At 38.7% G+C, this 23,985-nt stretch overlaps 1 protein-coding gene and 1 long non-coding RNA gene across 3 annotated transcripts in view; both read left to right on the forward strand.

Annotated features, from left to right (window-relative positions):
- Positions 1–23,985, forward strand: part of LOC137464407 (uncharacterized) — a 234,906-nt gene that overhangs the window by 170,277 nt on the left and 40,644 nt on the right. The window lies entirely within an intron of this gene.
- On the forward strand, positions 4,707–17,053 carry CETN3 (centrin 3). 2 transcript variants are annotated; one of them, XM_068177415.1, is made up of 5 exons: positions 4,708–4,850; positions 6,931–7,066; positions 8,772–8,886; positions 12,810–13,001; positions 16,609–17,053. In XM_068177415.1, exons 1-5 carry the CDS (start codon positions 4,834–4,836, stop codon positions 16,650–16,652), a joined length of 504 nt encoding a protein of 167 aa, XP_068033516.1. In that variant the 5' UTR covers positions 4,708–4,833; the 3' UTR covers positions 16,653–17,053. The 2 variants fall into 2 exon arrangements, with proteins under 2 accessions (XP_068033515.1, XP_068033516.1); XM_068177414.1 differs by lacking the exon at positions 16,609–17,053 and having other exon boundaries at positions 4,707–4,850; positions 12,810–15,094.

Raw genomic sequence — 23,985 nt, forward strand, 5'->3', positions numbered from 1 at the left:
ATTCAACCAACACTGGTCCAAGTTCCTATTTATGCATATGTAACTTAAATCAATTAGCACTACCTCTTGGGTCTAAAAATGCAACCATGTATTATCCAAAATACTGCTACTCCATATAAACTCCTTTCACTTTCAAATTGAATTAGAAAATATAAAAATAATCCAGACGCAATGAAAAAAAAATTCATTATGTTCTGTTTTAAATTTATTTGACGTTAACTATTACACGAGGGAGCTGCTAGCCGAAACATTTTTAGCTATATTGCACCAGGTTTTCACGGCAGTCAGAAAGCCGTTCTGAGGTGCGTCAGTAGTGCAGGCACTCTAGAAAATGCTGCGAAGTCATTCTACTATGTTATGCATCAGCCGCGCGTTGCTCGGCGTAGTGGAATCCTACCCCAAAGCCTGTTACTGCTTATGCAGGGTCTGTAGGGGCGGTATGCCCCTTCCTGTGCAGTGTCCGTAGGGAGGGAATGTCCCGCCTACTGACAATGCCAGCGCCGCGCTGGTGGCCACAAGCCGGGCGGGGCTGCATTTACCATGAAAATAACAGAATCGAATATCAAACTAGAAAGCAGTGGCATTATAAGCCTGCTCCTTGCTTTTATTGTGCTACCCAAAACTATCTTCAGCATGGTTACTCCTAACTAGTCAGATTTTATTGGACATGCTAATCTCACAAAAATTTAAAAATTAATGGTTAAAAAATTATGTTAGAGCTAACCGTTCATATTCCCACACATGCCCAACAGAGTCCTTGGGAGGCAGTGAGGCGTTCAACAGAAAATAAAATTGGGAAAACAAACAAGCAAACAAGCAAAAAGAGCCCTGACATGGAAAAAGGCACAGAAACTATAGAAACTTAGGCAACGCTGCTGCGATTGTGCCAGGTATTTCCCAGCAGTTTGACCCAGATACACAAAGAAGTGCATTCACAATCATCAAACTGGCAATGATACTTGGTATGTTTTTAGTTTGGCTTTATATTTTTACATATGATTTGTTCTAAGAGTGACATGAACAGAACTATTTTGACTTGAATGAAATCTTGCCCAACTTCTCCTTTAAAAATTCAGGATTAATTTAATTACAGTTCTGATATGTGATCTGAGCAGTTGGGATGAGGTTTATAGTCTTCTGCACACTCAAACTGAGTTTAGGACAACAGAGTGGTTGGATAGTTTCAAATACTAATAAAATTAGGACTAGAGAAGAATATAGCTTTACTCAAAGGGAAGACAGACTTTTAAAAAGCAATAGATGAGTTTGAAAATTAAGTAAAAGCCAGTAACAACATCTTTAAGTATATTTCATTATTAATTAGTTTCCTTATTAAGCTGACAATATGTATGTATGAGGAACGTGCTAGTGCATTCATAGGAGGTTGTTTTAGGACAGGTTTAACCAACTTTGAAAATGCAAGGATTTACAAGTCACTACTACCACAACCATGTACTTATTTTTAGCTATTATTATTTGAGCTTGACTTTTCTCTTTGGAATTCTGTGCATCTCCATTTCACATGCAGTATGAACACCACTGCTAACTTAAATCAATTTACGAAGAGTGGCACTTTGGTTTCTGGAGGAACTTTTTAGCTTATAAATTTAGGAGTAGGGACCTGAATGTGGATCTCCAGTTCCCAGAAGTACACCCAGAGTATCACTATCAGGCATCTCACTCTGCTTGACACAGAGCAGCCAGGGCACGGGTGCACCATGAGAGAGGACAACCTGGAAGCAAAGCACAGTCACAACACAGGCAGGGATTATGACCTCCCTGCAGAGTAACTTGACCTGTCAGCAGCCCAGTGACTGCAGACAGTGGCAAGGTCATGACTCAAGTTCATGGCCAGGCCACAAAGTCTGGTAAATATGTCAGCAAGAGCAGCACACAATCCAAGACAGGAATAACCCAGTGCAGCTCAGGCAAGAACCAAGGGCCTCTCTGCTGAGACCCAGGATCAACATGCAGAGGAGGTGAGAATGGGGGTGAAACAGTGCAATTTGGGGCTCTTGGTGCAGCTGGGGGCTCCTCTTGCTACTTTCCCACACTTCACTCAACATTTGGTTAATCCTTCCTTTTTCTCTCTGGACAAGTAAATGTGTTCTATGAAACACAAAAGAAAATTTAATCTGTGATTATATTTGCACCACAGTACAGGTTGAGGGTCAAACCTGCCAGTAATTTATGCTTTTAGTCGCAAAGCTACCATCTGTAAACAGAGGTCAATTACAAACCTATTGCCTCTGCCTATTTGATCTGTGGACCAGGCATAACATGAACAGACAGCAAAACAGGTTTCATCTCTGCTTGACTTTGTTCAGGAAAAATGTGTCTTGAGCAAGCCAAACTCTACATATTCAACACTGTGTAGTCAGTGTAAACCCATTAATAGTTTATTACTGGAAACACAGGTGCAAAACATCTCCAAGACAAGCTGTCAGGACTGAAACGCCTGAAGGAATTTTTCATTGCCTGAGAATTTTCAGTCTATATAGCCAGACTGCATAACATAGTATTAGCAAGGATCTGAATATCATCATGGTCCAGTTAGTAACACTGTATTATGTTGTCAAAGCTAGTTATGAAACATCCCTTTTTATGAAGCAAGGCACAGTGACAATTACTTTGTCACAGACTAGAGCACTGAAGCAGCACTTTTCACAAATCTGAGTTTTCTCACCAGTGATACGAACATTTTCTCTACACAGATATCTAATGTTGATTCACTGACTGTTTTGCAAGACACAAAAATATTAGTGTCAATGATAACTAGAACTATACATAAGGTCTTCAGTCTCCACACAGTACATATTGCTTTTGTTATGAATGGGGTCCCATATGTCCAATTTGATAAATCACAATATTGAAATTTAGCAGCAATTTTAATTGGGGTAATAATAATAACAATACAATCAATAAAATAATAATAATACAATCAAATATAATGAAGTTGTTACAAAGGGTAATTTGGCAATGGTTCAGATAAAGCATAAGCAAAAACAATCAATCGGGGGACAGGGAGGGCTTCCCACCCTGCCTCCCATGCAAAAGGCAAAATTATCCAAACACAACTTATATACTGTATGCTAATACATATTAATTAATATTTTTCCCTTAAATCTCCTCCCATTTTCGATTCTTGAAATCTACGTAACTATACTACACAGTGCATCCTCCTGTTGTTGATATGGGGTCTCCTGGGCTCTTCAGTGGTCTTCTTGGAGGAAGGCCAAAGGTCTTCCTCACTTGTCCTCTGGATAACCTTTCAGGTGGTGCATACGCATTAAGTTTGGTGTTATGTAAGTAAGCCCTATGTTCCAATTAAACGTTATTTATTTCATAGATAAGACCACTATTTTAGATTCCCTGTCTGAAATTGTCCCAATTTTATTAATCTTCAAGGTCGGTCCTGCTCTGGGAGTTGTATTACTCCATCTTGATGCCAGTTTTGGTTTGGGAGTCTTCCTGACTTCCTCCATTCCCAAGGCCCAATCCAACTCCTGTGTCCTGCTTTCCACATGTATTCTTCAAGAAACCCGTCTGCTTCATAACACTAATCACATATACTTTTCCAATTATTTTTCCAAATTATCGATATAAGTAAAATTTATTCAGCATGAATCACATCCATTTATCACACTTTCAATCAAATTTTTATTAAGGCAAAATATGTACAAGTGCCAGAAATGCTTCTGTAAATGCCACTTTTGCTTGCACCTCCACAGCCCACTGCACCTCCAACAGTTGGAGTGAGCCAGTAGTGAGCAGGCTCTGGGGCCACGGGGAGTTCTTCTGACACAGCCACCACACATCCAGGCTACAGCAAGGCCAGTAGAAATGCTGACCACAAAAATCAGATTTATTTCCCAGTGTGCAATAAGCCAATAATTACACACTCGAGGGAGACATGGATTATTTATTTCAGAGTTGCGGAAGCCTGGGTGCTGCATGGTATTCCATGAATCAAGCACACCATCAAAACTCTTTAGTATTTTGTGTATTTATACACATTTTAGCAAACAAATGCATTTATGTTCACTGGCTTCAGGTTACATAGTTCTCTTATTAATTATTATTCTATCTTCTGATGTTAATTATTCTCTTACTTCTCATGCTAATTAGTCCACATGCCCAGTCCTTCTCTTGAGACGGTGGGCAGCTTGGTAAGTGGTCTGCTGGAACTGGAGCTGATTCAACACAGTTGCTGAGTTGCCTTTATTATTATTAATTATTATTATTAATTTATTATTATTAATTTCTTCCATATCTTGGGAGTTCTGCCAAATGTCCTTGGGGCCCGTAAATTCTGAATTGTCTGACATCACTGAAACACGTCGTGCCCTAGACCTTAACATGGAAATTAGGACAAAAGGTCTGTCATTCTAACCCCTGCACATTACTTTAACCTTGATTAGTAGCGTCCATGTGTTTCAAGGATTAAATCTCCTTTCTTGTTAATTAGGCTTGAAAATCAAGATCAAACATCAAGAAACATCCTTCCTTAGGAAAACTTTCTCGCGCTGCCAGTTTGGCAGCAGAAACGGCCCGGCGACCGAAGGCGCCGCCGGGAGCCATCGCCCGCTCTCAGCGGGGACCGCCCTTTCCGCCCTGAGTGGCAGGAGCTCAGCCAATAACAGAGCGTCTAGGGCTCGCAGGCGGGAGTTTATCGACCCTCGGCCAATCAGAATTCAGAATTAGGTAATTGGGGGCGTGTCTTGAGCGGCGTCGTTAAGGGCAGGAGCGCGGCGTCACCGCGCTCGGCCGTGGAAGGGCTGCGCGGCGGGGCGGGGGTGCGTTTGCGGGACCCAGCTGCGCGGCAGCGGCACGATGAGCCTGGCCCTCAGGTCGGTACGAACACGGCGCTTTCCTTGCTTGCCCCGCTCGGGGCGCACAGCGCGGTGGGCGTCCCTCTGGACCGCGCCGCCCCGTTCGGGAGGTGTTGGCGGAACGCGGGGCGCATCAGACCGTGGCCGGGCCTGGGTCATCCCCGGCCTCCAGCCGGTCACATCTGATCCCTTTGGCGCGGCCGGGTCGGATCAGGCCCGTCTGTCTGCTGGAAGAGGGAAGGGTCCGGCGCGTCTGGCCTTGGGAGGTTCGCTTCTGGGTTGTCTGATGTGCTTTCAGAAGGCCTGTGAATAGGCATAAAGTTAAATTGCTCGGCTTTGTTTTGTTTCTAAATTCTGATTTAGTAGCTATTGCATAAAGGAGCCTGGCTTATGAATCCCGGTACCTGGCAAATTCTTGTCTTCAAGTGTAATTAATTCGCTTACATAGCACCTGTTATCCTTAATTTTCAAATCTAAGGACTTCATGCTTACTGTGGTTAAATTAGTGCAGAAGTGGCACTGAACTACTTGTATTTGAGTACTGCTTTGTCTTTTGATAAATTATTTTATGCTAAGCACTAAATGAAAAGTACCCAGATTGCTCTTTCAGAAGAGTTCAGTGTTAATCTGCTTTCAGACTTATAAATAGATTTCTTCATCATAGCTCACAAAATCTGGGTTCCCTGGATCTGAACTACTCTCTTGGTCCTAATTACGTAGCCAGCTCAGAGTTATTTTAGTCCTTCCAAGAGTTGTAGTAATCCAAAGCCTGTGTGAAATCATACTGTCTCAAGTGGTCTGTTAGGAACATCTTAACCTTTGAGGATATTGTGGTTAGAAGCAACTCGGCTTCTGCAACTTGCACTTTTCCTGTCTGTATTTGGGATTTTTGCTTCAGTGGTTGTTGAAAACTAAGTCTAGATAAGTGTTTAATCTTAGGTTTTGATTAAAATTAGCAAATTGCTAACCAAGAAGGGCATGTTAACAAAGAAGCAGTTTATTAGAGGGGATTTGGAAAGTTAATCTTGCAGTTTTGTGTTCACTGATCAGTAATCTTTATGCATTCTACTCTAGGTGTTGCAGCACTGCTTGTGGTGCAAAAGGACAAATGAGCATAAAAAGCCTATTCCTGAGAGCATAACATAAACTGTGCAGTAATTTAGGTTAGGAAAGACTTATTGAAGTAATCTAGTCCAGCTTCCATCTGATCATAGCAGCTTCTACATAAAGCTAGCTGAGGATGCTAGGAACATTTCATAGTTAGGTTCAAAAACTTTTTGGTGATGGAGACTCATTCCCATTGGAACTATTCTAGCATGTCACCACATGCACTGGGAAAATGTTTTCCCTTAGATCCAGCTGCAGTTCTTTCCCTTAAATTTTGTAGATATTGTCTCTCATTCTTTTACTATGCTTCTCTGAAAATATAAGCTTATTCCTAGACTAGCCAAAGAAAAGGGGGCTGTCTTTGAGCAAGATTTGCTGATTTGGAGGGCTTATCTCTTTCATATATACCAAAACAGAGCAAAAAAAATCTTCAAAACAGTGTGTATATGTGCAATCTAAAGGATTTTAAAAAATCCTGCAAGTACTATTTATATAAGAATTGTTACAGGTGAAAAAGTTGATTTGTAACACCTAATGCTAGCTTTAGTAGCCAGACTGTGTAGCCTAGTTTGGCTTCCACTGGTCTATCAGTCCCCAGATTTATTTTATTTTTTAAGCTACAGTGTAGAAACTAACTGTTTTCATAAATTGTATAATTTCAACTGCTAATCTAGTTTGAAACCTCAAGAAGCCTTTTTATCTGGTAATTTTTCTGTCCTCCTTTTTTGTTGTTGTTGCTGCTTATTAACAAAAATCCCTGTGCAGGTTTATTTTGGGTGGGAGGGAGACTGGAGGTGTCATTCAGATTTCACAACAGAATTGTCTATTTTGAATGTTATTTTAAACTGGGAATGCAAGCTGGGAAAATACTGACTAGGTAAGGTAGTGATTTCTAAAATTATGGTGAGTTTATTATTGGTGGAAAATGTTATGTACAGTAGCATCTTCCCCGTAGAAATCTGTTACACTACGTTTCATTTTCTTTGTGTAGGAATGAACTCTCAGTAGATAAAACTAAAAAGAAGAAAAGAAGAGAACTGACTGAGGAACAGAAGCAAGAAATTAAAGATACCTTTGAACTGTTTGATACGGACAAGGATAGAGCGATAAATTACCATCAATTAAAGGTAGAAGTTTCCTTTCATTTAAGCAGTTTTATAGCAGATAATATATCTGTTCCATAGTGAATCCTTAAGATGCTGGCTGTATCTTTAAAAACTTCCTTCAAGATGTCTTGTTGGGTTAAAGGAGTGAAAAATAACGAAATTTCTATTGGTATAAGAATAAGCTTTTCTTACCACTTTATATACTTCATGCATTACAGAATTGCTGTAGCATTCTAAATAAACCTGGTATAATTGCTGACCAGGGATAAGCTTGGACAGATGGAAAACTGTCCAGGGATAAGCTTGGACAGAGGGAAAAACTCTTGAAAAACTGTTTGATCAGTTTTAAAGACATTGTATAACTTAAAACCTGCTGTTGTTTTCACATGTGTAGGTAAAAGATGTAAATCAGATTTGTAAAACTGTTGACTGCAAGCCAGAGCTTACCTGTATTTTTGAAAAGAAAGCCTATGATTTGTAGGAATAAGGTGTGCTTTTTGAGGAAGGCTCAGTAGTTGCCCTTCCCAAAGAAGGATGCTCCTAATGATAGCTATTAGCAGATGGAGTTTAGGATATCTTTCTAAGTAAGGCCTCTCACCTGAAAGTCTACAGATTAGTAAATGGGGTTCACTAAACTCGCCTTAAATCTCTTATGCATTTTTATTCTAATTAAGACATCAAGAACAAAAAGTAGCTTTGGAGAGGCCAGTGTTTCAGTCACATATAGGATGAGATTTTTTTTTTTTAAAGAATGTCTAATCCAGTGTATTGGCTCTATAGTGTGGCTCTACCAAGTAATTTGAAGAAGGAAAAAGGTCTTATTTTTACTTAATTTGATGCTGTTAGTGTGTTAGGTAGAACAATTCTCTTCTCTTTATTTCAGAGTTCACTTATTTTATTTTTCCTGGAAGTCACTGTGACTAGGGCTGTGCTGGGAACTCTTGTGGTTATGGTTATGCGATTCCTGGTTATGGTATGCTTTGAATTCCCAGCTGTCATGATTACTTGAAAACCTCTTTCTTAGCGGTCTAATCAAATATTGTCACCCTGAAGCTTATACTGTGAAAGAGCAGAAATACATAAAGAAAAAATTACTTATCCCCTTCTCTACAAAATCAGCATATAGCATCAAATTTTGAATAACTACTTCAGTGGTTTTCCATGTGTGGTTAACCTGTATTCATCAGTTAGGAGGAAGTTAGGGTGTGTGTGCTTTGCAATTGCCTTCTAAGGTGAAATGGGAAACTAAATGTGAACTTCTGTGCTAATGTATAAGTAAAATATAGGTTGGCTTCTGTGGCTGACTAGTAAAGCAGTTAAAAGTCTGGTAGGACTTATAAATCCATGAACATACACACTGGCATACAGTTTGCAGAATGATTTTCAGTTTTGTCTTAAGAAGATAAGATTTTGAAATGGTTTTGAAAGTGAGGAATAAATTTACTTGCTCTCAGATGCATTTGGTTCAGTCAGAAAAATCCCTGAAAATGCAAAGTTTTTTTTTTTCTCACTGTAACTAGATGTTCCATTTCCTAATAGCAGTTCTAAATGCTTTTAATATCCCACACTCTTTTCCTTTTATTTATTTTATTTATTATTTTAACCAAACCGTTGATATGCTCTTTCTCTCTTGGGCAAGAAGGTGATTACTGAAATTAAAAGGAAAATCTGTTTAATATTTATTTTGATCCTTATCTATGATTGCACTTCCATTTTATTCCAAAAGGTGGCAATGAGAGCCTTGGGTTTTGATGTGAAAAAAGCTGATGTCCTGAAAATACTTAAAGATTATGATCGAGAATCAACAGGCAAGATCACCTTTGAAGATTTTAATGAAGTTGGTATGTGTTTGATTGTGTTTCTGCTGCTAGAGATATTTAGCCTATAATAGTGAGTACAATTTCAAAGCTGTACTTTGTGGACTTCTTCAACTATTTAAGAAATGGAGGTGTGAGATTTCATTTCATATTTTGCTTAATATAGGTCAGTAGTAAAGAAGATAAATATTTGTTTTCTGAATTCTTCATTTGATATGTAGAGATGAATGATAGCTACAGTGTAAAAGGAAGTAGGGTATACACAATCTCTTTCAAGCTTACATAGAGGAATAAATGCTAGTTTACAGTGTAGATGTTCTTGTCTTGTTCATGGATCTCTGTAAGATTCTTCTTCCGGCTGTGAAAAAGATATTTGGCATTGAATTTCACAGGAAGGAGTGTGTCAAGGTTTAACCCTGGCACAATGCCAGCGTCCCCATGAAAATACAGCTTCCCCAATAAGTGCTGTGAGATGCGATCAGGAACAGAGCAGAGCAGGCCCAAGCTTAATAACAAAGGGGAAAAAACTTTATTAAGCTACTACTACTATAAAAGACACACACATTAAATCTAGGATGAAGACCCTCCAAAACACTCCTCCTCTCCCCACCCAATTTCCAACAAACCACAGTGAGACACCACCCGGGATCCCTGATCAAGTTGCCGCCCTTCAGATGATCAATACTCAGGCCATCAAGGGAGAGAGTAGTCTCCCTTGCACCGTAGACCCCCCAGGAAACACAATTGCCACCCTTGTGTTTCCGTGTCACACATGGCACCGCCCAGAGAAAGTCTACCAGTGTGACACTCTCCTTTCCATGTCACAGTGCTCTCACCACCGTGCATGGACCAAGACTGCTCATAGGGCTCCTTTAAGGATGCTTTGCCACAGACCAAAAGAGACAACAGTTCAGCTTCTCATCTTGGGACCACAGTCTCCCCCCCATTTTCTTTCTCCCCCAGGGCTGAGGATCTCAAGAACAGAGATCATCTTCTTGAAGACAGAGGGCATCACCACACCCTCCTCAGCTTTTCTATGTTCTCTCCATTCCTGTGCTGGTAGTCGCTGAAGCAGGTCTCTTGGTTCACCATCGCATCCCCCTAAAAATGCAGTCTCTGTTGCAGGAGAATTTGGTTCAGTCTATGGCTAACAAGAAAAGTCCAGACAAAAGCTACTCCATCATCTCCTCCCCACCTAAAAATTTCTTCTTCTAACATCTCAGGTCCTGGACTGTCTCTCTTGTACTTCAAATCAAGGAGGAGTAATATTTTACAAAGCCTTCATTTCCCAGGAAAGGGTTAAATGTTTGGACTCCCTGGACGGCTGAAATCTGTGCCCAGAACTTCAACTCCCAAGGCTGGGCACTTTCCCCCCCCACTTCTTCTCCTTCTCCTCTGCTGGCAAATTCCCAGGTGCCGTCAGGCTCTCTGTCTCTTTCCGTCTGGATGGGGGAACAAAAGCTTCTCTGGTTCTCTCCACCCTTAGTCCGCAGGAGCTGGCCCGGTTCCAGACCCTTCTCCCCTGGCCTACCTCGACCAGGCTGCATGGCTTCCCATCCCCCACCCAGCCTGTAGCTGGGCAGGGGAGAGTCTGCAATGACCAGAACCAAAGAGAAACAGTTCCCCTGGGAGTTCTTGCTTCTAACCCCCTGTGTTCTCAGAGGTGTGTCCATGCCTTCAGTGGTCAGTCCAAATGCCAGTATCCAACCCCGACCGCTGATTGGTTTGACTACCAACTTCCTAAGAAAATTAACTTCCATGTCAAACCATGACAGAGTGCATACACAGACAACTAGACTACAGACTTCATATATTAAAAATATTAGAGAAGTTGAAGTAGATTTTAAATATTGTACTACAAGAATTTTCAACTGTTGATAGAGCCAGTAGGACTAGTTGTGTCTCTTGTCTGAAATTTGTGTATTGTGAAATTTTATGTACTTTGAGTTTGTAGTGATACGCAGAATTTTTAGACTTGATGTTACTTTAAAGATTTTAGGGGATTTTTGTTACACATAATTTATGCTTTTGCATACACTTTGTTTACCAAAATGTAATCTCTGTGGGTTTACATTTCTAGGTTATTATGTCTGTTATAGTTCATTTTGCTAATGATAGTCCATTTTCTTGAAGGTATTGTATTTCTATAGATTTTATGGAACAAAACACCCAAACCCCCAGTACTTGCTCTTGGCTACAAATAGCAATCATCTTAATGTATCAAAACAATTAGTGATTGAAATGTGACAACATTTAATTGTTTTACAGATTAGTACTGGACAAAATGTCTTGTTAATGACAGGTAATATTTTTGTAGTTATATTCCAAGTTGGAGAACATTATTTTTAGTTCTTTTCTGATTTATAAAGCCTATGTGGAAGTATTAGAAAGAAAATGAGTGTATTGATTTGATAGTAATACTAGTCTTAAAATTACATATTAATTACGTATTACATTATGTAGTATTACATAAAATGAATATACCATGCAATTACTTTTCTAATTCCTGATCTCCAGTCCCGTTCATTGTTTTCTTGTTTTGTCCTGGCTATCAATATCGACAATCATTAAGTGCTGCAAGAAACCAGGAAATTCTTGTAGAAAGCATAGTATATACTTGGAAGGGAATTGAACTAGTTGGAAAACTTGAGTTGAAGTAGCATACAGCTGTGGTGCCATATGACCTTCACACAGAATTAAATATGATACCACTTCTAACAGAAAGACTGGGGAGTTAGATAAAATAGGTTACTGAGAAGAGCTGTGAAGAGAGAAGAACTGTGAAGAGCTGCTGAATATTGGTAAGCAATTCTTGAGCTATCAATTTCTCTTAATGTTCAACTGAAATATATAAAAATGCAATTATATTTTGTCTTCTATAGTTTTGTATTTATAGACATTTTATTATTTTTCAGTAGTCTTTTTTGCCACAAAAGGTAACATTTTTCAAATGATGTAATACTGTCATGCAGCACTATTTTTTTAAAAGAAAATACTTAAATTTAGGGTAAATCTGCAGATATATAAACTTTATTACTGTAGTTGGCTTATATGAGCATGAAAAATTCTTTCCTCTCAAATTAGCTAAGCCAGAGCAGACATTCCATCTGCAGTTAGTAGCAGATAGTAAGTGGTTCTTCCTGTGCAAAAAGTGTTGATGTGATTTTAATGGCTTGATAATCCAGGACTAGCCCTGTAATACAAGACTAGTATGTACAAAGATGAGGAGATACATTATTGTTGGTTGGTCTGAAGTAATTACTAGAGAAATATTTATGAGGCAAGTTTGTATTTTCTGTTGCGGAAACTGACAAATGGTTGTCTTGAAAAGAATGAAAAAAGGCTGAAGAGTCCTTTCAGAATAAACATATTGTAATTCATAGCAGCATCCTTTTCATAACCCCATGCTTAGTCTTTTGTTTTCAGGTTTGGGGGCTGGGAGTGGTCATTTGGTTGGTTATGGGGGATTTTGGGTTAGTGTGGTTTTATTTAAAAGAGAGGTTCTGTGTGGATCTTTTTTCACTTAATTGTTTCAGTGTTCTCTCCAGCTCAAAACTATATCCTGATGAAAACATGTAGAGTAAAAAAAATTCACACCTTCATCTAAAAGAGCTGAGGGTGTTTTTTCTGAAAACTTGGAATTTTGAAAGAGAGGCATCTTGTGTATACTTTAAATTCCTGTTGGAAAATGTGTGGGAAGCGTGACTGTGTCTGAACTGCTGTGCAGCTTTCTAGTGCAAAAGTTATGTCCCAAAGAGCAACTCAGCTTGGGAAAACAGAGGTGAGAAAGAGAGGTCAGACAACAGCCAAACAAATATGCACATTGAATTCTATAGAAATACAAGAACAGGTGAAATCAGACATGTGTTCTTCATATTGTCTTAGTTTGCAAAGGTCATTCTGAGTTTACCTTTCTGAATTTTGTAACTTAAGTATCCTTTTTGCAGTTACAGATTGGATACTGGACAGAGACCCACTAGAAGAAATACTCAAGGCATTCAAATTGTTTGATGATGATGACTCTGGTAAAATAAGTCTGAGAAACCTGCGCCGGGTTGCTAGAGAATTGGGTGAAAATATGTCTGATGAAGAACTGCGGGGTATGATTGAAGAATTTGATAAGGATGGAGATGGAGAAAGTATGTGTTGGCAAATAAAACACCATATCATCTTGTTCTTAATTTTGTTCCCTTTTTAGGTGTTATTTTGTTGTGAAAATGTCCTATTTCATTTCCTTCTAGATTACTTTTATCTCAAGCATAATTTAGCTTACAAATAGTTCAGACAATTGTTTTTGACAGCTACTAATCCTGGAGTCTAAGAATCAAGTTGATTCATCACCATCTCTTATTCAACCAATGTCTATTAAAAGATGAGTGAAAGTGTAGTTGAAGGTAGAAGTAAGAGAGATTTTGTGTAACTACATTATGTTTTTATTTTCTAATTAATCAGTAAAAGCAGTAAAGTGCTGAGAGACAGTCTTTTGATCACTTACTCAATGTATCTTAAGTGGTGATGTGTCATTGTTGTGATTTCAGTTTTGCATATGGAGCATTAAGCTAATAAATCATGCTGGAAGTAGCCTGGGTCTATGTAGGATCAGCTTGCATGGCTCTTTAACATACTTCTGAGCCTTGAAGTGCTGAAAAGCATAGTGTGAAAAATGGGTCTGCAACTGAGATGGTCCATACAGAGTAGGCTGCAGAAGTGATTTACTAGATAGATAAAGTATGAATTAGTAAGTCAAGTTTGATACTATGCTTGTTAAATCTTTGTGAACACTGAAACTTAAAGAGTTTTTCATTATCTTCAAAACAACCTTGATTTTACATCAGAAACCTTAATACATGAATTTCAAGGATCACTCACTGAAGACCTTGCACCTAAAGACTGTATCAGTCCATTGAACACCATTCTTACAGGGTGGGTGACTCATGAGATTTCACTAGCAGGTCATCAATTTTTCCTGTCACAATGATATTTATGCTTGTGAACATATGTTGGGCTCAAAACTCACATGTATTAGTGGAAAAATTGTGTTGTCAGCCTTTTGACAGATAGTCTTTATCCTATTCAACGTAGGTGTTATTCCATTATACATATAATAATGTAATTATTATTATTATATGGTGGAAGTCATAGCTATAGAGGTGAGTGAAATTAGAATTCTTTGTGTAAATATGTTTTTTCATGTGTTGATCTCTTGGAGCTGCCAAATGATCTCTTTTTTTTCCCTTCAGAATTTCTTAGAATTGTGGATCAATGTTCTTTTGTCACATTGCTATTTGGGTACTACATATGGAACATATACTACTAGCTCCTTTCAGGAGGGTTACTGAGTCATTATTTTGTGTCAGTGCTACATTTTTTTAAATCAAATTGATCAGCTAAGACTAAGTGGCTCAGTTTCCTCTTATTCAGTCATCCATTCATTGTCTTTGTTAAAACAATCAAGCAGAAGATTGAATATGAAAGAATGACAGCATGTTTGTGTATAGTGCTGTTTATCCTTAATATTCTCTGTTTTTTGTTCTTTAAAGAAAACAGGCTGTTGCTAGCTTTTTAAGATTCATTCTGAGAAAGTCAATTATGTTGTGAATCACCATTTCATTTGTCTTCAAACACCTGGGTCATGTGGCAAAATCATGCTGTCATCTAACTCTCCTTTTCCTGCTCTCAAAAAAAAAAAGTTTGAAACTGTTAATTGTTAGCATTTTTTATTGATACATCAAATACAGATAGTAGCACTTTTGGTTTAAACCCTGTATTACATTTGAGAGATTGTGTTGCTCACAGTGAAATAAGGTATCTTGTATGGTACTTAGGTTACATGAACCCTTATGTTCCCAGCAAAATCACTGAGCTGTGCTGGTACAGTACTACACAGATTTCTGTAAAAGTATATTTGACATATTTTTGTCTCCCTTAGATATCTAAGTAATCTTACTTTGGTATTCTTGGGTTTAATACTTACTTCTGGTTTTGAGCACAACTAACTTGAAAAACTCCGTGGTGTCAGTTCATGCAATTTTGGTAATCTTGCAGATGCAATTGTAGGAAACACTGTCCAGTCTCATGTCTCGGATTTTTGGCATAGAATTAAGAAAAGTACCCAAACCCACCACTGAAAAAATACACACCTTTAACTCTCAAGATTCTAAGTAAATGTTCTCTTTCTATTAGCTGTGATTCTAGTTTGTTCTTTTATGATTACTTATGTCATGGAGTTGAGGGAAATCTGATGCCATGAAAAACGGTGCCTCTGCTTTCATGGTGCTTAACTTGTGAACAGGTTCTACGTCTGAAGGGGACTAACTGGGAGTACTTGGGTTACTGGGAATTGTAACTACATGGCTTTTTGAAGTTTCTTTGGATGTTCCAAAATTTATTTGTCATTATAGTGTTGTATTTCCACTTTGCGGCATGATTTCAAGGATGTTGTAAACCAGAGAATATTTTTGAGATGATGTTTGAATTTGTGCTGCTACTATGTTGTTACTGTGATAAAGCTGTGGAAATGCTTTTAAAGTCATACAGTGATGGTCTTTTTGTGTCTTAGAACTAGATGTAGCTGTGTGATGAACTGGTATTTCAGAGCATAGGGCCCTGAGCTAGACTAAATATACTTGTTTACTATTTTTTTACATGCATCACAGCAGGACATATTTAGGTTTTTTGACATTTTTATTCCTTAACATAATTGAATTTCTTTAATTTTCTTCTAGCTGTGAATGTAGTTCCTTCTTTGCAGTTCTTTGTTTAGGAACAGCTTGGGCATGTTGGCTAGGATGGATAATTGTCTGGGCTTTGTATATGTCTTGTCTTTTCCATACCACCATCTTACTCTAATCATTCCCCAGTACAGTAATTAGTTGCAGAGTGAACATGTTCACCGGTTAACTCTTTTACAGGGGCTATGTTTTAATGTATGAGAAAGATCAGTACCTCAGGTATAACTGCAGCAAAAGAATTAATGAATGTTAATTAATGTATTATTTTGACTTAATTTCTTCAAGTGCATTTGAATAAAAGTGCATAACAAAATAAAATAAGAGAAATTGCATAATTTCTGTTAATTATGAATGAAGAAAGTTCAGATGGGAAAAGGCTCATCAAATGTCCATTTTAAATCTAACTAATTTATGGTATAATTGCTAAACTATCTTAAAATTTGTTTTGTATTTGGCAAGTGTTACAGAATGGGGAGATAGGAATAGCATTGTTTGATCTGTGGTGGTAAATTGGGTGTAAATGTTTTGACTTATAATTTTAAGAATAAAACTGAATTTAGTCATAACTAACTCAGGTATTGTTGCTTGAGAAGTACTTACTTAATAAAATTTAGATACCATTCTTGACATTTTTGTAGACCTTTAAAATAATACTGTTTTGCATAGCCATCTTACTTGTTTCTCAGAGATTTTTTTCTATCATATTTCACTTTTAGAATATTTCTACTTTTATAATTAGAAATAATATAAGTGATTATAAGTGAGCTGGGTTCTGGGTTTAGTATTCCACATAATGAGGCTTGCATTCTGACTTCATGTTACATGAAAAAACCTGTGCAAAACCCTTGTTCTAGAAGCAAATTTGTAAACACTTAGAGTAATGGATCAGATGCAAAAAATAGTCACAGAGAAGTCTTTAAGTAAAGCACAGATATGCATTATTTCATTTCATGGTTTATTGTTGTTTGCTGTTTGTCTAATGATTTTCTTTTTTCTTTTTTTTTTTTTTTTGCAGTCAATCAAGAAGAATTTATTGCTATTATGACTGGAGATATTTAGCATTAGAAGAAAAGAAATTAACTGACCACAAAACGGTGGAGTTATTGGCAACTTCCATTGCAATGTTTTGTACTTCATTTATTTTGGTAGCTGGAGTGGTGTGGAAAGTTAGTTGTCACAGGACCAAAATAAAAACGGGTTACATGCACTGATAATTCAGTACTTTGTATCATTAAATATTTTCACTAGGATAATTGATGTAATATTTGAGAACAAGTAAGTAATGCTGAATTTCAGAATGTTTGAGTAACTTTGTAAAATAGCCTTGTCTCAGATTTCTAAATTGTATCATAAAAGAACCATTTGAGGTTTGTGACTTTGTGTTAGCATTAGTTGTGACCTTAGTTTTGATAAATGAGGTTTGAAAAACTTCAATTTTAATAAAACATTCTTTATTACTACTTGAATGTGTAATTATTGTAGTTCAGCCTGAACTGAACTAGAAGGGACAGTGAATCAGAGAAAAGGGTTTTTTTCTTTTTTCATTTATAAGCTTTTACTTCTGCTCTTAGATGAACTACAACATTAAATGGGCAAGCTTATGCATCTTCAAAGATGCCATTTATTAACTCTGTTACCCCTGTATATGATAACAAGTGACATGCAACTATGCATAATTTCAAAACATGCTTAAATCACTCGGATGTCTGCCAGCAATTCTCTCCCAGTATCCACAGTTCTGATAGTTGTGGATACAATGACAGTGGCTAACTTCCCGCAAGCCAGGTAGTATGCTTTAGAATCCAATGGCAAAAACATCCCACATGAAATATAAAATCTATGTTTAAAATCCATTAAGAAATCTGCAACAAATCCCCACAACTTCTAACCAGTATTTTGCAATCTTAGAAGATTTGTGTTGGGTTCTGTTAATTGGTTTGTTCTCTGTTCTCTCTGTGTGTGGTTGCACCCCAAGACCCCAAGTTGCCTCCCTTTCCCAGAATGTCAATCCTACCTCCAATCCTCCCATTCCACTAGAAAATTCCCTGTCCATGAATCCCCTCCCAGGCACCTTCTCTGTCACTCAATCCTCCATCCCCCTTTCTCTGGAAACTTCCATGAGAGGTGTTGAGTGTTGGACTGGGGCCAGGAACTCCTCCCATTAAGCCCTCTCAAAGGTTGTTTTAATTGTCAGTTATCTTCCAGTTTCCCCCCCTTTGTTCCCTTATTGGTGGACAGCTGAACTCCTCCTTTATCACTCCCCCTGTATGTAAAGTGGTGTTCCTCTGATCTCAGGGGCTCTCCGGAGTGGTACCTCCTGAGGTCAGGAGCTCCTCATTCTCCTCAATAAAAAAACATGGACTAAGTACCCTCCAAAGTGCCTACTCCCTTCCACCACTCCTGAGGTCAGGAGCTCCTCATTCTCCTCAATAAAAAAACATGGACTAAGTACCCTCCAAAGTGCCTACTCCCTTCCTTCACCATTGTCTGTCGTGTCCTCCCGAGGAAAGGGCTCATACCCTTAGCCACCCTTCTGCACTCCCGAGTGCAGAAGTGTCCCCTGCGGCAGCGCAGGGAAGGGCAAGGCAGCTGCCTGGAGGATTCTGCAACAGATTTGTTTGGGAGGTGAATGTTTAGGGGAAAAGATTCAGTGTTTAGGACTGAGCCTATGGATGGTTCTTAACAAGTATTTTCTAGGATCAGTATGAGAATTGTCCAGTATCTTCTGACTTTGCTTTTATTTTTTTTTTTTTTTTTTTGGTAAATTATTTCAGGGACACTTTTAATTTCTGTAGACAATCAAAGTGACAAATAACTGGAAAAGTCTGTTTGTAGTCTTCAAAAAACCTTTTCCTCTAAAATCCTACCTTTGAATGTGTCAAATGTTCTAACATGCTGCAGTGGTCTTTAGGGGGATGGTGCCATCTCTGTAGATGGCTGGTGTTTATTTTTTGATAGGTGACCACTTACTATGTGTAACTCTTCCATTAAGATGTACTTCGTGTCTTCTGAATTGAGGCCTTATCTCTAGCTTTTGCAATATACTTGGTAAACCTTATTTTATTTTTGCAGACATGGCAGCATTTGATAGGGGCCAGGTAACAATAGTATAAGGTTCCATAAACAGAGGCCAGTGACCTGGAGAGAGGTCTTGTAAATCACTTAGAGTATGGGAGTGACACAGAAGAAGGGAAAAAGAAACAATGAGGATAGTGATACTATTTTCTCAATAGTACTGGTACTAGTGTCTCAATGTTTGGTTTTACTTTTTTTCCCTCATTTCATTGTTCTGGAGATTTTGCATTTCAAAGCAATGCTTGTTCTGTGCTGCTGACTGTTAATCTTGCAGTTTTGTTTACTGGGGTTGTTGTAATTCCTGTTGTTGACTTTTCTTGGTATTCACCACCTGACAACAATTGTGACAGATCAGAGACCAGAGCATGGTAAAATCTAATCTCTAAATTTGCAACTGTCAGCTTGGCCCCAGCATTGACACTATATTCAATTCTCTGTGCTTTGTGGGGTTTACACCTATCCTGGTACTTTTCTCATAGTTCTCTTGGTGTATCATAGGGTATAGATTCCCAGTTTTTTCTTTTTATACTTTGCCTGAAATCATAGAGGAAGAGAGTAATTTGGTGGCACATTTATAATATCTATTGTAGAACAGTGTCAAGGTTCAGCAGTCATCACTACATATGTAATAGGTGTGCTGTTGAATGTGTCCCTTATTTCTAGACTCGCAAAAGTGGATTAATGTTAAATGAACGAGGTCTGGCTTGTAGTACCTGGGACAAATATTCCTCTGTCACCTCCGCTATGGAGGACAGTGATGTCTGGTGGAAGTCTAAAAATGGCAGTTTAAGAAATGCTGTAAGCCATTGCACTGAAATCACTGGAACCTCTTTTTAAGAGCTTATAGTAACAATTGTTTGTAACTGTGCTAAATATCAATAATCCCATTAATTAATCCCTAATTAATTGCATGTAACCTTGAGGAAATTGAGAACTTTCAAATTAATAAAAATACCATGTTGGAATGCAGTGTACACCAAATACTACTCTACTGGCTTATTTTAGAGCTGTCTTTTACATACTAGGTTTGTGACTTCAATCATATTTCGTTTGTGTTTATTCATGGGAAAGTTTCCATGGCACAGTTAAGTCATCAACAGTCAGGCAATGTTAAAGTTACATGTGCTGCATCATGTGGAGGCTCTGCTTGAGTTTAGAGACATCTGGAGTGTTTTGCTGGTGTGCTTGACTTTACCAAGTACAGCATAGCTGTGCTTAACTGTGCTGCTGGAGCTTGGCAAAGAGGAAAAGGGAAACTATGACACCTTGTCTGGCAATAGAGTAGAGGCCAAAGAGGCAGTTTGTGACAGGAGGGATGAGCACAGAGCCACTGGGAAGGGACACAGCTGGCCCTGAGCTCTAAAGCTAAGCCACAGGTGTGCATGAGAGGAATGGCAGCCCAAAGGGGAGGGCATCAGGGTCCATGTTGATCCCTTTGTCTTTGGTCTCTGCAGTTCATAGTAGAGTTCATGGATACAACTTCTCTTCCTGCACTGTGGCTGCAGCTCATAAAGATGTTTCTGTTGTGACAGGCATTGTTGGAGATTGTGTGGTGGTTAATCCACTAAGCAGTGTGTGGAGAAATCCTTCAACTGTTAAATCCCTGTCCTAAGAAAGTTTTGCAGCCTATGTGCAGTTCTGGGATATTACAAAATAAACTTCGTTAGGAGAAGTTTTTATCACAAATTACACAAGAACAGAGGATAAGGACAATTGCACCAAATCCATTTGCCCTGTAGATTGCTTGTACTTTCTCATAACCCCTCACACATTTGGAGGTTTTTTTTTTGTTGGACTCATATCTGATGGATGCACTGCTCTGTTGAGACAAATTTCAGGAGAAAACACCCTGAAATGACCATTTCCTCTAAAGAGAAAGGGATTCAATAAATCTCTTTTCTTCTGCCAGTGAGAGAAATGGATACCAGGGGGCAAAAGTGTAAAAACACTTGTTTATTAACAAAAAAGAAAAAGGGTGCAAGGCACAGGAAAGGAAAGAAAAGAAATTGAATAAGTGCTAGATACGGAAATTGCGGAACCTTACCCCACAGAGACCCAACAACAGCTCTCTCGGCTGTCAGGAAATTTCCCCCTTGGTGCAGTTCCCGTCACAGCCGGCAGGGGCGCTAGTGGCTCCGCAGCTAGGCCGGGCGGGTGCGGTGATTCCCGCGCGGCTGCAGGGGGCGCTGTAGCGCGAGTTTCAATCGTCGCTCTCACATGGTAATGGCTAACACAGCCGGCAGAAGGGACGGGGGAGTGGTTTCCTTTTCGAACCCCAAGGGGTAGCCGACGGTGGTGTCCCTACGGATAGCAAAAGGAGCTGTAGCAGGAATTTCAGGAGAAGCAAGCTGGAACGGCAGGATGGCCTCATGCGGCGGTAGCAAGCAAGCGGCAGCAGAAACTCCGCAGCTGCAAGCCGGCGGTGGAGAGGGGTGGAGCTTCAGTGTAGCAAAACTCCCGGCGCAGAGGCAGGGCGAGGGGTGGGCAGCAACAGCCCGGCTGCCGAGAGCAACACCGGGGCTCGCCTGGCTTTTCTGTCTGCCGGTGGCTGCAGCCTGGGTCCGAGCCCTGCGGGGCGGGCAGCCCCCAGCGGGAAACGAGGCGATCCCGGGGTCCTGGGGGGGCACGCACTGGCTCTGGGCTTCCACAGCGAAAGAAGCCAAGCCGGCAAGCGATAAAACGCGGGGGAGGGGGTGGGGTGGGCCCAGCAGCCACTCTGGGCACGAAACAAGACGGATCAAAAACCCCTCAAAATGGAATGAGATAAACCAATACACACTCATATAAGCAACTCCTTACTTGTTTTGGTTGAACTGGGTCCTGCTATTAAGCAGTAAATGGCTGTGACCGCAGCTTGCCTTAGTGCACAAGGAACCTAATTGAAGCAAGAGCTGTGTTTTCTTCGACCTTTCAATTAAGTCAATAGGTTGTAGAAGATACCAACTGGCATTAGGAAAACTTTTGTATAACTCATTTTCTTTAGTTAATATAGATGTAAGTCTGTAGGGATGCTTTGAATGTCCCATTTTTAAGTAAAGAAAGTAAAACAATTCTGCAGAGGGAAAAAGAGGACAGTGTTTTGGTGCTTCTCTAAGGTACAACAAGGGAAATCTGTTCAGACACTTTTACTAAGATGTTACACGTATTAGCACAAAATCAGTAAAGTATCATATACTTCAAGAGAATGTACAAATGTCTTAACTTTTATGATTGCATAAACGTTACATCTACTGTAAAACTGTTGTTAAGCAAACGGAACACATTGGCAATTACCAGAAGTCAGAAGTGATAGCTCTCAGAATACATAAGTGGGAAATTTCCATATGTAGATCTTTTTGAAATGACATATGAGCGTATTAGTGGTGGAGGTTGTATTTTCCACCTTTTAGCCTTTACTATTTTGAAAACCACTTATAAAAGAGTACTTAAATGAATTTCAAGGAAGAAATAAATTTAATGGGATAATTCCTTTAAAATATTCCTCTTAAAGGGATAAAGAATGGGCTTAGCAGGAAGGGGCCACTCTTCTAAATAAGATAATTAAAATATTTAGCAGAAATGGTTTTATAACATCTGGATAATTTTTTTAAAATGGAAACTATAATTATGAATACTTTAATTAAAATTTATTGAAATGAACTTCTGAAAGGGTTCTATTTTGTTTGATTTTTTTTTTTTTCACTTTAAATTTTTTTTAAAATTTTGTTTGATTTGAGGTTTCTTTGTTTCAGTTTGGGTAGTTTTTTGTTAGTTATGCATTTGCATATTTTTCTTAAGTGCCCTTGAACTTTGACTGATTTAAAGCCTACTTTATTGGCATGAAAAGGATTTTGACAATTTGTGTTATCAAAAGCTTGCAGCAATTTACATCAAGTTCTGTAGCCTCTTCCTTCTTTCCCAGGTATTGGCAGGCGCTCTTCCCATTCCTCTGCTGGAGTCAGAGACATTGCAGCACAGTGACTGTCCCAACTGTAAGTGAAAATATGGGAAAAGAAAGAAATATATTAGGGAACAGTTGCCATTGGAAAAGGAGTTCTGAAAACTCTTAAAATAAAAAGATCTATTTTAACCCAGTTGTGATGGGGTTAAAAAAGCCCAAAACACAGCCATTTGTGCTCTCCTGATTATATGTAGCAGAGCTGCACATAGAGGTTAAAAGATGAGAAGTGTGCTGTACCTGAAAAGGAAAGTAGTAAAATGTCTGTATGGTATTTTTGATAGCTATATATGTAGCCATCGAACAATCACATCCAAACGACCCAATTAAATGAAATCAGTAAAAAATGCTAGTTAATGTAGATCATACTGGGCAACCCTTAAAAAGATATTTAAAAAGGCAACAATTCAGTTATTCGGCCCCCATTGGAAGTTACCTACTTCCCCAGTACTCCTAAAAGAGCAAACCATAATCCCATTGTCTGAATGAAGACCTCTTCCGTTAAGAAAATAGTCGGTGATGTATAGAACTGTATAGGTTAATTAATTATGCTAGTTTATAATGGCTGCCACATTTACGGAAGCAGTTACAGTGCTAACAGCATCTATTAATTTTTCTGTGAAACACTGACTTTTGTGACTTGGAAAAATGTTAACAGGATTAATTTTTCTTTCTCACACAGTTTTTTTGTTTGAGAAATTGTTTATGCCCTACCCAGGGCAATCTTCACTGAAAGATTTATTTATATTACTATTGTTTTAAAACATAGATGTTCAAGATGTTACTTGATGGCTTAATGAGACAGTTCAGTAGGAATATATATCGTTCTGGCTATGCATTATGTTTTTAGAAAGTTGCATGAAAGTTAACCATGTCTTTTCATGTCCACTTTCCTAAAAGCAGCAACTTCCACTTGCTAATCAAATGTGACACTTAGCTGTATTCAGAGAAACGAAGAACAAAGTTCGTCAGTTATGGTTTTACCCACTAGGGGGACCCATTGTTACGACTAAAAGTGGGCTCTGAAGTTTTAAGTAAAGCCAGCATGATCAAATACAAGGTGGAATTTTTATACCTGAATCTTTTCTCTCTCTTGGTGTGCACGTACACCGTAAAAAATCTGTGGGCCTTTTCTACCTATTTCCCCGAAATTTGCCAACTAAGAGGCAACCTCTGTGCAGCACAGATAAGGACTATTTTGCATGTATTGAAGGCTTACGTTTCTGTGTTGTGTTGTGTTTTTATATATCTTTGCAGATACATAAAAATAGATAACAAATATTTGGTTGCTTGTGGTGTGCAGAATTTACCGAGAAAATATGTACTTATTCAAAGATAGGCTGGTAATTTTATTTGATTTTCTTTCTGAATGGAGGGGAA

Source organism: Anomalospiza imberbis, chromosome Z (assembly GCF_031753505.1).
Source record: "Anomalospiza imberbis isolate Cuckoo-Finch-1a 21T00152 chromosome Z, ASM3175350v1, whole genome shotgun sequence".
NCBI lineage: Eukaryota > Metazoa > Chordata > Aves > Passeriformes > Viduidae > Anomalospiza > Anomalospiza imberbis.